General features: G+C 37.0%; 1 protein-coding gene across 4 annotated transcripts in view; it reads right to left on the bottom strand.

The window, feature by feature from the left end:
* Positions 1-13,358, bottom strand: part of TJP2 (tight junction protein 2) — a 64,637-nt gene that overhangs the window by 48,925 nt on the left and 2,354 nt on the right. For 3 of the 4 annotated variants that reach the window (XM_032095136.1, XM_032095138.1, XM_032095135.1), the window contains exon 2: positions 2,652-2,772. Coding sequence is in view for 1 of the 4 variants with exons in the window: in XM_032095131.1 (XP_031951022.1) it covers positions 2,652-2,772; positions 6,498-6,610 (234 nt within the window). In the remaining 3 variants the exon portion in view is untranslated. Of the gene's footprint in view, positions 1-2,651; positions 2,773-6,497; positions 6,734-13,358 lie in introns of those variants that run through there. The other variant, XM_032095131.1, reaches the window with a different exon arrangement.

Here is a 13,358-nt window from a genome sequence, read left to right as displayed (position 1 = left end):
TTACTGAGACACCTCAAACTGATAAAAATTTTAAAATGTAGATAGTGATTTAGAGCAAGAAGCAGCACTGTTGTAAGCGAATCGTAAACTCAATTTCAAGTTCGCAAAAAGTTTTGAAACACTGTTACATGCTGAAAAACTAGGAACAGCACTAGACATTAACAGTATGAAATACAGTAATGTATACATATATTTATAATGTAATGTAATAAATATTTTCCTCAATGTTTTGGACAGTCATCAGTTCTACTAGATTTCACATTACAAGTTTATTCTACTTAAAACCAGAAGACTGCTTGTTTTGTTTGTTGCTACTTTCTTTTTGCAAAGAATATGCCAATTAGAAAATATAGATGTATAGCATATTCATAGGATAGATAAAACAGCATGAGAATATTCAGAGGTGTTTGATAACAGTTAACAAAAATTATAGTTGGGAGAAAAAGAAATACAGTCTATTTCTTCTAAACACATTTTCATCTGAGCAATGTTTTAAATTACACTGCAGTTCCTTGAAAATTACACTAGTAAGGCAAGGAAATGAAATTGTTTGACCTACTGCTAGAGAGCAAAATGGGGTCTTAACAGTGACTCTGCTTGAGCACACACACACACCACCCCCATCCCCTCCTCTACAGACTGTGCAAATTGAAACAACTTTCCTTGGCATAAGCACTTTGACCTCTACTACTTTAAGAAGCTACAAAACCTAGTACCGTTATTCTAAAGAATGAAATAACAATGTAGTTTAAACAAATCCAAACCACAGAAGTGTTTACTGTTTTTCTCCCCAAACACCATACAAAAATGTGTATCAACACTTAAAAGGAAATCTCTTCCCCAACCCCAACTTGTTCATTTTAAACAGCAGGCACATTCTGTTTGAACATTCATTTTGCTTACATCTTATTTCCTTCCTCTCTTCTCCATGTTTCTTGATTACTCCTGGCAAGGCTGTGAAACAATCCTCTGCTTTTAGCTATTTATCTGCCTTTCCCCACTAGAAGTCAAGCCCTACAACATCAAAAACTTCACCATGGTAATCAACTGTTATGGCTCAAATTAATTAAGACAACGCAATAAAGAAAACAAAGATCCTATTCTCATGGAGATCATTATCCTTATTAAAAACAAGCAAAAGAATATGCAGATTACACAAGACGTAACATACACAAAGATGTGTTACTTTTTCTTTTCTGGTATAGGAGTTAATTTAAAAAACAAATCTCCAGACAGCAGTTCTTCAGCCAAGTTAGTTCTTTAGAGCATGAAAACTATGCTTCAAAGCTCTGCCTCTCCCCATCCTATTTATACTGGCAAACCTCCTGCTGACGAGCTTATTAAGAAACAAAGCAGTTCTGCAGCCCTATTCAGTAACAGCAAGGTCCCAGCTAGGGTACTAATGCCCACTTTTGGGTGATGTTTTTCACAAATGACTAAAGTGAGCTGGCAAGAGTCCAAAAGTGAACAGCAAGAAAAATCAGGGAGAAAGCAGATGGATGCAGCCATACCAGTCATTCACTTGCCATTTCTACAACTCCTAGAAGCCCACAGACAAAGCAGCTGGATGCACCTTCTGAGCCATCTTGACCTTGCTGATAAATGGTTCTGGAGTTTCTTTTGCTAAGAGTTGAGGTTGCTACTATCCACATTCCCTGGTGTAAAGTTTGCATACCCTACCACTGAAAGTTTTTGTTTTGAGGAAAATGTCAGAGGCTGCTGGAGACCTCAGCTGAGACATTCCTGCCTAGCTATGTTTCACTGATATTCTCAGATCAAATTTTCCCTCTCTCCCAGAAAATAAAACAGAGAAGTAGCTTTGGCTAAGTATGTCACAAATTAGAAAGTCAGAACAATAGATATGCACGTTTCTAAGTAAATTACTGAAGCAGCAATAGCTATTCATCTAAAAAAAGAAAGTTAAGTCAAGTATAATTTTGCAAAACATCAGCATAAAAATCTTTTCCTCTCTTAAAATCATCATCTGTTAATGACTTACAAAAACAAGCCAAGCATGTTTGATCAACACATAAAACTAAGGACACTTTTTATAGTCCTTCTGGAAGCACTTGAGAAAAGGTTTCAAAAGCAAGGTTAATATGCCAAAAGGATTATATTTACCTTAATGATGTACTGTAAGAAAATATGCAGCAAAACAACTCTCCCTGTGTGCGGCTATTCTGTTTCTCAGGACTGAGTCACCAAGCAACTCCCATTAATATAACCCTTTGTGCTTAAATAAAGTAATTTACTTATCCCCAAGTCCATGCTAAATATTTATATTTGCTGAAGACATCATCATAGATTACATCCATTCTTTACCAATGTTTAACTAACAGATGAACTAGTACAGGCCTGTGCATTGTTATTTGCATAACTTTAGCAGAAGATTGACTTCATTGCAGAAACCTCTCCTCTTCTGGAGGCCTGTTGTACATCATCAAGTTTTCAGCAGATGTGCATGTAATAATTTTAAGTTTCTTTGGGAATTCAAAATAACTAGATCTAATTTCATGTAACTCTATTAACTACAATTTCTTAAAACCTTGTAAAAACATAGTCAAAAGAATATACATCTTAGCTAGCACATGACAAGAATACATCATTTGAAACTAATGGCCAGATCTAACTGATGCAACTTGACTAGTCACCTTGGGAGGAATGATGATTTTTGAGTGCCGTTGTCTACTTGCTGTGTGATGCTTTGGGCTTGATGTACAGCTGTGCTCCCAGTCCCACTCACAAGGAGACGGCAGTGCAGTAGTTTGCTCCCTGAAAAACAAAGTTTCATTTCAGTCACCTATAACCACAAAAGAGTGATTGTGAAGCCTGGACCACTGAAGTCCTAGAGATAAAGGGGATATAAAATATATTTCCCTGATTAGTTTGGGATGGTTTAGCTTCCCTGGCAACCAAGTGGAAATAGTGTTTGAAAAAAGGAGATACTCAGCAATATTTACACACAAGCCTGCATGCAAAGCAATCAATGTATTTTTGCCAATGAAATAGGATATTGACAGGAAGCATACTTATAGTTACTTTGTTCCACTGGTACTCTCCACAAACCATCTGGCTTTTTGTTTCAATTTAGTTTTAGTCTGATTGTTTAGCTCGCACAAGACTGTACACAGGAAAGCTAGTAACAGTATTGTGTCTTGAGCATAACCTCCGTAAGAACAATCAGATACATGCGCTCCAATGACATCAGATGGTAACTTAAGAACTTAAGTTGCCAAATGATAGAAAGGAAACAATTCCCAGTGTAATCTTCTGTCCTCCTTCCCCTGCTCAACAGGCTTTAGCTACCCCTCTTGGACACAAGTAGCATGTTAGCTTCCATTCAGCATCCCTGTCACAGGGCTCCCCCTCCCCCTGACCCCTTGGTTGAGTCCTTCATTACCCCTGGTAGGAAAAGAGAAAATCAATGGTTTAACTAAGATGCAGAAGGAACTTTTGACAGAAATAGAAACACAAGTCAGTGGTTAGGGTTTGTTGGTGGCTTTTGTTTTGCTTTTAAAAGAAAACCAACATGCAACTTGGTAATTTTAAGCAACTCAGTAATTTTAGTTCTTCTCTCAAAAACATCTTTCCAAAGTGTTCCATCTTCAAAGAAGGATATAGCCAGACTTCCCTAGAAAAGTATATTAGCCATACTTTTAGCAGGTTTGAGTTTGTTTGCTTGTTCCGCCCCCCCCCCCCCCGCAATGTATAGATGTTTTTTCATTGTGGTTTATACTCCATTAGCCTGAAAGATGGAAGAAAGAGATACTGAAAGAATTCTGCAGAACTTCCCCAACTGTCTACAAGTCTCCCCCAGGTTTTGATGTGTCTTGTGTGTGACACCCACTTCTTCCTGAGCACAAATATAATGAGGTCACAGGTTCGAAAAAGCAAAATTAAAACTTCTAAAATATTTAAAAAATACATTTTGGTTCAGATTAACTTTTTAAAACATGCAACAATGCAAGCATGACATCACACCTTGAAACTAGAAGGTTATTTTCCCCTTTCTCCCCATGCTCTTCCAGCATAAAAGCATCTTTATAAAACTAAATTACTGTTTTAAATCAAGGCATGATTTCAGAAGTTGCAGAACCAAAAGATGCTTTATATGAGTTTATGTGACCACCAAAGAGCAGCACAAGCTATACTGTGCATTATGAACAAACTTCAGCCTTCTTGTTCCAGGCTGTGCACAGAATACTATTCTGAAGGCTACAGAAAAGTCACACAAGCAAACTAAACCTAACTACCACTGCTGCTGTCATTTTCCCTTTCTCAAACTTTATAAAAATCAATCTGTCACAGAAATCACATCACTATTCCAAGCAAAGATGAAAGTAGAAAAACTTAACTCTGTAATGTCTTTGATATGAAAATATAAATTAGTATCTTAGCAAAATAGCATATCTGCCTTTCTGGCTTTCTTTTGCACAGTAGTCTGGGTTTTTAAGCAGAATTCTTACAACTTTCAAACAGTGGCTCTGGACCTAGCATCACACTCTAGTGTTATTTTTTATTTTAAGAGATGTTTAAGAAAAACAAGTGTTTAATTATGGACCTGGATTTGTGCAGTAAGGAGCTGACAAATGAGAACCCCTATACCCTATATTCAGTATTAGATTTCGGAAGGGGTCTCATTATGTTACAAATTTTTTCTGTACACACACACTCACACTTTTATGACACTTTTATTTTTTTTAACAAAGAATGTAAACTTGGTTTACTTTGCCACTATTGCTGGTTACCAACCTTTCATTCCCTGAAATTTTTAATAAAATACATAAAAGGGATCCCTATTACAGTTCAGTGACAACAGCTTTTCTGCTTTTCTGAAACTGTTGGAATGGCAAATCCAAGCATAATCCAAATACATCTTAACCAGCCTGAAATTCCATGTCTAACAATTACATTAACTAAACCTCTCCCTGAAAGTAGGGAGTTGTCAGAATAAGAATGCTGGAAATATAAACAAATTTTAACAGTGTGTTTTGTACTTTGATACTGACTAATACTCAGTAGTAGATGAAAGACAAGCAATCACAGTTACAAAAGAAATAGACATTACAGTTAATAAGTTTCATTTTTAGAGGGCTTGATTCAAGCTGTGACTTTGGCCAGACTAACCCACTTGAAAACTAAGAATTCTACAAGAATATATCATTACTTTCCAACACAGCTTCTCAAAACAGCAGGAACAATCATGTACCATTTTATCAACATATAAGGAACAGCTGAAAAAATCACGGAGATTCGCATGTTGATATTTTATATGGAACAATCAAAGGAAGTCACAGTCTAGGACACTCTGCTGTCCTGAGTCCAAATAGACTGTACTGAGAATCCCTTTTAATGGGCAAGTTTTTAACAAAAAGCCCTACAAGCACTCATTAACACAACACTGGAAATTTAGGACCAACCTGAACAACACTTGTGTTAATAAAAAGGCACAAAAGTGTATTTTCTAGACTAGCTTTTGTGGTTCTGGAGATAGATCTGAAAGAAATATATAAAAATCATATGGTTAATAGTAGATTATTTGCTTTTACTGTTGCTACCAGCATCAAAGAAAGCGCTTTTGCTGAAAAATTGAAAGATAAATCTCAATTCAGTTATAGTCAAACAGCCACAATTACAATCAAGTTTCTCTTTGAAGTCTTGCTTACACAGAACTATTCCAAACCAATAGAAACATACTAATTGGTCTTGGACAAAAGCCTCTCATAGTTTGCACTCCTCTGCAAAGTCTGAAACAAGGTGACAGCATTCTATTGTATTACAAAAATACAAGAGACCAGACGGACTGTGAAGACACCGATCCATCTGTTCTACTCACACAGGAGCAGGTGGGAGAGAATGACAACCCCGTTTTCCACACAACAGTTACATATAGAAAGATTTTTCTGAAGCCTAATACTCAAGTTGTGTGGTACAAGAAAGCACTCTGGTTTGTTTTTAATAAAAATCAGAAAAACTTTCTTGAAGGGAAACGGCATTCCTAAGTATCATGAACTCCTGCTTCTTAACAGAGAAGTAAAGTTGCCTGCACAGACGAAAGTGTTTTTCTTTTCTCATTTTAGAAATTTCTTCTCTTACAGATAAAAATAAAAATATGCATATTTTTAAATGGGGAGACAGGAAACACACACATACATCAGGTTAGTAGCAAGCAAAAAGTACAAAATAGCCATTTCATTTTTGTTCTGATGAGTATACACATGTTTATCCTTTCTCTTCTTCAGCAAACTCCTGATTTAGAAATAACACCATCTTCTAGTTATTCCTCTAGCCAAGGACAAGGAGTACAAAGAAATCTCTAATAAAACTGCTAAGTTCAACCACAACTGCTGAAGATACAGAGCTTGGAAGGTACAAAAAAAAAATTACCTGTTTTATAAATAACTCTCCTCTTTCTGACAACAAGTTTTAAAAATGCATGATTCAAGGTGAGCACAATTTTTCCCATAGTTTCTCACTGATTGCTTTTTAACACTTACCCTGGATGTTGCCACAGATTTGCATGTCTACCCTCAGGAAGCAGTTCCCTCTTGTTAAGGGGAGTAATACCTATCGCTGCTTCTAAAATAGTTATGTACTTCTTGTACCGCATCCTGCCTTTCTCAAGAGTTCCACCAAGCTAAGTTATCATCCAAACGCAGACGCTGCAACTGAAGTCATGATTCTTCACTTATTTGAAATGCTGCTTTTTAAAACATGCTACAAGTTTGAAGTAAAAAAATAATGCTTTTTTCTCCTCTCCCAGGCTTGGACAGTTAGTAGAAGAGAGAGAGGAACCAAAGAAAAACTCTTACCAGATTCCCCAGAAACGTCATTGTTATGTAATTCGATATTTGAATAAGACACTAATGAAAATGATCGAAGAGACAATCATGGTTCTAAGCCTGGCCGGATAATGCACACTCTCCAATTGACTAATCCTTTGCTAAATCTCTGCTGTCTGTAATCTTTCAACTGCTAATGGAGCACTAGGTAACTTCTCTGTCAAATCCATCCAGGGAATAAAAGAGACCTGCACAGAAAACTTGAGACCATTTTAGAGAGTGACAGACAAAAATAGCTTTTGCCGTAACTTTTCTCACCAGAAAGCGCAAGGAAGGTCTCTACATTAGAAGTGTCATGAGGGATTTATCTGATCTACTCAGAAAAGGCATGGAGAAATACTTCCTTATGTGTCTTGTACAGAATTAAGAAAGCTAGTGACTCCCATTATGATACCTACTAGTCATTCAAACGTGCCTCACATGATGCCAGAAGCCACATCCCATGTCAAAATTGTTCTAACCATGAGGTAAGTAACTATGCGTGCCAAAGACCTCAGGTATGGACTACTAAGGTGGAGACAGATGCACATGTTGAAAGAAGTAACAGTGACTTTCGGAAACATCGCAGTGCTGTCAAATTGCAATATTCAAAGAGATGTACTTGATTGCAAAATTAATTAAGGAAATGTTGATGTAATGCTTCATAGATAGTAAGAAATGAATGCTTATAAATATATATAGTTACATATATAAATATTATGCACTTACGCAGCAATAGAGATAAAACCTTAGAAAGAAGAGATGTGACAGGAAGACTGAAGCCTAGAAGTGTGCATATTACTTATTCCCAAGTATTATTAGGCATGTGTGTATTTCTGTTGGGGTTGTATCACATTGCATGCGACTTATTTAGAAACCCAGAAGAAAGCAGCTAATTTTCATTTCTTGTGGTGTAAAATATTTAGCTTTTAACAACAAGATTTGTATAACTGTCTCGAGATCCTACATTACTTACAATCCTGCATTAGCCATATTTGGTGTTTAATATTCAATCACTTTGTAGGTTATGTTAGCACATGTGCACACTGAACTATCTCAAGTAATTACTTAGCAATCCATGTGACTGATCTCAGAAGAGCAAATTAAAATCAAATATTTTTTAGATTCAGGAAATACCACTACAATTGTCAGAGGAAAAAATAAAATTCACCTACATAGTTGCAGGCTGATAAGGAGTATGTAGTCTGAAATGTAGTGATGTGTTAAGTAAAATAATATATTAAAACCACATGAATTAATTAAGCAAAAAATTTCTTCTCCAGGTCCAAAAAAAAAAAAAAAAAAAATATTCACTTAACTACAACTTTAAACATCTGTACACAAAGCATTAAGAAGCTTAGGAAAGTAGAGTAGTACTAGAAGCCCGCAAGCACAGCTAACGTCATTAAGCCAGCATGCATCCTGACTTCTGATAGCTCTATCGTAAAGGCAGTACTGAGAAGGAAAACACAAGACAAGAAGTGAGCAGTTTTTGACAATTCCAGTATTTAAGAATCTTCTGACTGTAGAAGTTCATGACAGTTCTATTTTACTCAAAAGCAGAAATATTTTGATAAAATCCAGTCTTCCCTCAAAGTTGGTTTCATTAACAACTTCAGTTACCAATCACCACACTTTGTCCTATGAAGTTTTGATATTTCTTTCTGTCCAGCCTCTCCCTTAACACTTTTTTAACTCTGAACTTTCCCCTTATATATCTAAGAAATAATTCTTAAAAAACTTCCCCACAGTACTTTTCAAAGCCAGTGCTATACAAAGTCTAAAAAGCATTAAGTGCAGCTCTGGTCCATCTTTTGTCTCTTTGAGCAAAGCATTTTAATTCTGACTAGAAAAGGAGCCCCATGACTAGTGTTGTACACAGAGAGGCCAAGCCCACACAACAATCACAAATTACTCCCAAGTACTGCTTTCGGTTAAATAGTGCGTGAAATCTCCAGGTATCTAGAGGGAGAAAGACTGACTCACAGTTTAGCAACTTCCTTCAACTTTATTTGGAAACAGAAATTCAAAGCTGCTAGTACACGCATTGTTAGTGAAGGACGGCTTTTGTAGAGCCAACAAAAAGTCTAAAACATACCTTCATCCATTGTTTCCTGCTGGAGAATTATCATCCACTCCACTTTTTCTGTCTTTGTGTTTTTTCAGGAGAACAGGAACCAAGTTTTATTGGAAAGAAAGCAGTGCAATTCTCCTAACTGGGAACATACATGTGATGCCTCAGAAAGTACAATGTATTTCTGAGAATGGGGAAAGAATGACAGAGCTTTTTTCTCCATTAAAGAAACATTTACGAGATCAAAGCGAAAGCTTCCTTTGCTCTAATCCTCGACAGATGAAAACAGTCATACACTCTTAATTAGATGTAGAGCATACTTCATGTAAACTGATGACAGAAGCATGATCACATCTTCAGTCACTTCAGACCCAACTAAAAAAGAGACAACCATTGCCCAATGCAGCCACAAATTACTTTCCATCTTGTGAAAAAAACAAAATCTTGTTCTTTCTCCTCTTTCAACAAAAATCTGTGTAATAGCTACAGATCAAAGAATCCTTTATTAAGAGAGCAAAGAAACAAGCATCTCTTCATGCATGCTTTTGCTCAAGTGATAAGAATAACTGTGGCAGTCAATTGTTAACTTCCAGAACACGCATGTGTTTTGTTTGCACCACAACCAGCACATATGTAAAGCCTGATCCGTTAAAAAAATCTTAAGGTAGAGGAGCATCAAGGATCAGACTGGGAGTGTGGGAGGTGGGAATGAAAAGACAGAGGAGGACCTGGAAACTTCTTTCTCACAGCTTCAGGGATTGCAGTTGCTTTTGGCCCCTCCTTAGAGATCGTCCCTTCCCTGAATAGTCCATATGTTCCTGGCGATTCTCAGAATCAGCTTATACAAAGTTGTGCTAAGGAGGCTAGAGACACCAGTAGTCAAATCTGCTGGCTATTAAGCAGAGCTAGATGATGAAGCAGATGTTAGAATAGAGAGTGCAAGCCAGACTACAGACAGCCTTGCTGTTAAGAGTGACGTGCAGGAGAGATTTATGGGTTTTCTCTAAAGCCTTAAAAAAACCCAACCAAAAATTAATGAGGCAAAGCAAATAACAAATAGCTTGAATCAACATGTGAAATCTTGGCTATGATAAGGCTGCATTGTTAAGCTCAGGCTCAGTTTATCAATACAACGTGGATGTTAAAAAATTAGTTTGATACAACAGAGGTTATAACAACACAATGCTTTTGGGAGAGGTATCATTGAGCCAGTCTTACGAAAAAGCCACAGTGGCCCAATATATGTGAACTCATGCCTGAGTCAGTGAAAACATACCCACGTCTAACTAGACATCCTAAACTTGACACTTCACATGTATATAAACCACACCCCAAATAATTGCACACCTTTAAGAAATAAGAAGAAATTTCTCAAAAGCAGTTCTAGATTGCTGGTACAAAACAAAAGCAGAGACAAAAGCATGAAAAGGGAGCAGGCATTGGAAAAAAAAAAAAAAACACAGAACAAAAGGGCTTTATATTTTGCCTCCCACACTTCTGATTGACCCTACTATTGTATCAGGCAGTATTTTTGTCTGTCGTTTTCACAGACATTCATGTGAAAAGAGAGCACTAATGAGTTTCGTTTTCTTCCTAGATTAGCAGCCATGGTTATCTGAGGTTCCGACAATCAGACAATGACAATGCTGACCTAAATTCAGGAAGACTTGGGTAGCTCATGTTTCCTAAAAACAAAGCCTGCAGCTGAGGAATACACACCAGGGCAGATGCTATACCAGATATCAAACCAGAGCTCCCACAGCTCACTCTGTTATTACTTATTACTAAGTTTGGATCATAAACATCCTAAATACATTCACAAATGCAAGGGCCATCTTACACTGAACTGAAAGGAGTTGACACAGTCTGCATTCTCATTTGAAACAGAAAGTTACAATATCCCCTAATGTCATACACTTTCAAAAAGCAATCTGCTTTAAAAGAAAAACAAACCAAAAAAATCCCAATAACAAGCCAACTAAAACCCAACCCAAACATTAATAATTTAATGTATTAAATGACCTGCGTGTACTTTGCTGCTGCATCAAGGTGTTTAATTACTATGCTGCAGTCAGTACCTGTTTAAATTATGTAATATTAAAGTAAAAAATAACTTCAGCTCTCTACAGCTGAATGCTGTCTTAGTCTGTTAAAAAAACCCCAAAACAACACAACCAAAAACAAAACCCAAAAACCACACAAAACAAAGCAAAACAACAACAACGAAACCCCAAACCCCCCAACAAAACAACAAAAGAAACCCCAAACAAACCAAACTAAGCAAAAAACCCCACAAATAATAAACAAACAAACAACCCTCCCAAACTCCAAACAAAAATACCTACATAATTGCAGCAGGTTCTAAATCATAAATTACCTACTCAGGGAAAAAAAATTACTTTCTGAAGTGGGACCAGGATAACCCAAGTACTGGTAAAAGACGATTAAAGAGCAACAGAAAGCTTCAAAAACTCTGGGAACAAGCAGTAAGCAAAGTTTTCAAGGGAGCAGACATAGGGATCCAACATGGTGCTGTTGTTTCTGAGGAAGAGGATAGGTTTAGATAATTGAAAAAAGTGCCCGTGGTTGAACAGCTCTATTTTGACTGTGTAGGTTTGCAATGAATTTAGCGCACTTGGCCATGGGACTGAGACAGAACCTTTGACTCTGAAAGACGACGTGCACTGGTGCGTGTATGCCAGCATGGTCACGCAAAACCAGTCATACCCATGTCAGTGCTCCAATCTCTGTAGGTAACACACAGTTTGCAAACATTTCTTCACTATGGCAAGATGCATATATTAGAAGACAAAATTATGCCCAATATACTTAACTACCATAAATACTTGTATTACAAATAGATTGTCTCATTTTTGAGAAGTCTTCCAAAGTTCACAGGAATCCACTGCAATTTGGGATTAAGATCCACAGCTTTTCTACAACTGATGCCAAGGATCAATTGTCAAGTTTAATAATTTTTTTTTTTCCTAGTAGTTTCCCAGAATTTTCATACCTATTTGAAAATAAACCAGACTTGAAAATCTCTAACCTCAAAAATCTGTAGCTGTTCTAACATGTGAGTGCTTTGTTCCCCCTGTCATCAGAATGACCAGTTCCAGAATTACTACAATAGGGTGAAACTGATGCAGCCACAGTATGACAAAAGTTACTCTGTCCCTGAGTACGTAAGTACTGTTATTTCAACAACTAAAAGTGAACAGTCTTGTAACACAAGATTTCCTTTACCCTACAAGGAAATTCTGGAGAAAGGCAAGATTGCTAACTATTAAAACACACACACAAATGCTATCATCTAGATTTGCTCTAAGTTAAATGCAGCTTTGAAGTAGTCCTGGAATATTAGGCCATTCCCCATTTGAGGATTACTATGGTCCAGGAACTTTCTAATGCTTTTAAGCATATAGGTTTTATAAAGGTATGGCACATCCCAATTTGTAAACCATGCTGCTGCCTAAACATTGTTTTAATCACTAAGAAAGATTTCCTGGTTGTCCTTAGGGGACACTGAACCAGGAAAGGGGGGATTAAGCAATCATAAAAGTATCAGACACTTAATTACTTTGATGCTTCATTCTGAAGAGCTCTATTTACATTACAGTTCATGCAAAGTATTGGGATCACCCCAACTCCACTGCCTAATTCCCAACACTCACCTTTAGTCTCACAAAAACCCAGCGCAGTGGCACTAAGCACCTCAGTAGTTACTGACAGTGATACAGGGCAGTAGCAAAACACAATTAGACACAGTTTCTCCAGTCCACAGTGACATCCTTTTGTAAAGGGAAGAGGAGTCACTGCCACTACTTGAAACCAATGTTTAGGGCCTAAGATGTTTGCATGTAACAGTCCAGAAGCAATTATAACAGTAAACTCACCTAAAAGTCAAATACATGCAGAAAACTTCCTCGGAAGCCTAATGACAGCCCTCACGATAATGTTATACTAAATATAAATCTTACTGACCATGTGTAAGTGGCAAACACATGCTTACTGAATGCAAAACATTTCAAAGTCTCTTAAAGCAGATGATCTCTCAATTAGTATTAATTCACACAAAGCAAACTTCCTATGCCTTCCAGTACCTGATTCTTGCCATGTCAGGACTTCATGGACCCTGACAAGGATCACTATTTGAAAGAGCTGATAGTTAAAGCCTTAGACAACAAATGCTTCATAAATGAAAGAAGCAGTTTTATCAGTCATAGCACATATAGCTTCTCTTTTATTTTCCCTCAACTATAGGTGAATCACAGTTCTCAATCCTTAAAATAAAACTTCGTGGAACAAAAGAAAAGGTAAATTATTTTGTTGCAAATGATGCAACCTCGATAATTACGTCCAAAGGTTAAAACAAAGCAGACCTTTGCAGCCTCTGCTGGAGCACAGCTGTGGGGCCTGGAGCCCTCGAATGTCATCTTAGCTGTGGGAACCGACACAAACAA

Source organism: Corvus moneduloides, chromosome Z, assembly GCF_009650955.1.
Source record: "Corvus moneduloides isolate bCorMon1 chromosome Z, bCorMon1.pri, whole genome shotgun sequence".
Classification (NCBI taxonomy): domain Eukaryota; kingdom Metazoa; phylum Chordata; class Aves; order Passeriformes; family Corvidae; genus Corvus; species Corvus moneduloides.
The sequence above is the reverse complement of the archived record's forward strand: the minus strand, read 5'-3'. Positions and strand labels throughout refer to the sequence as shown.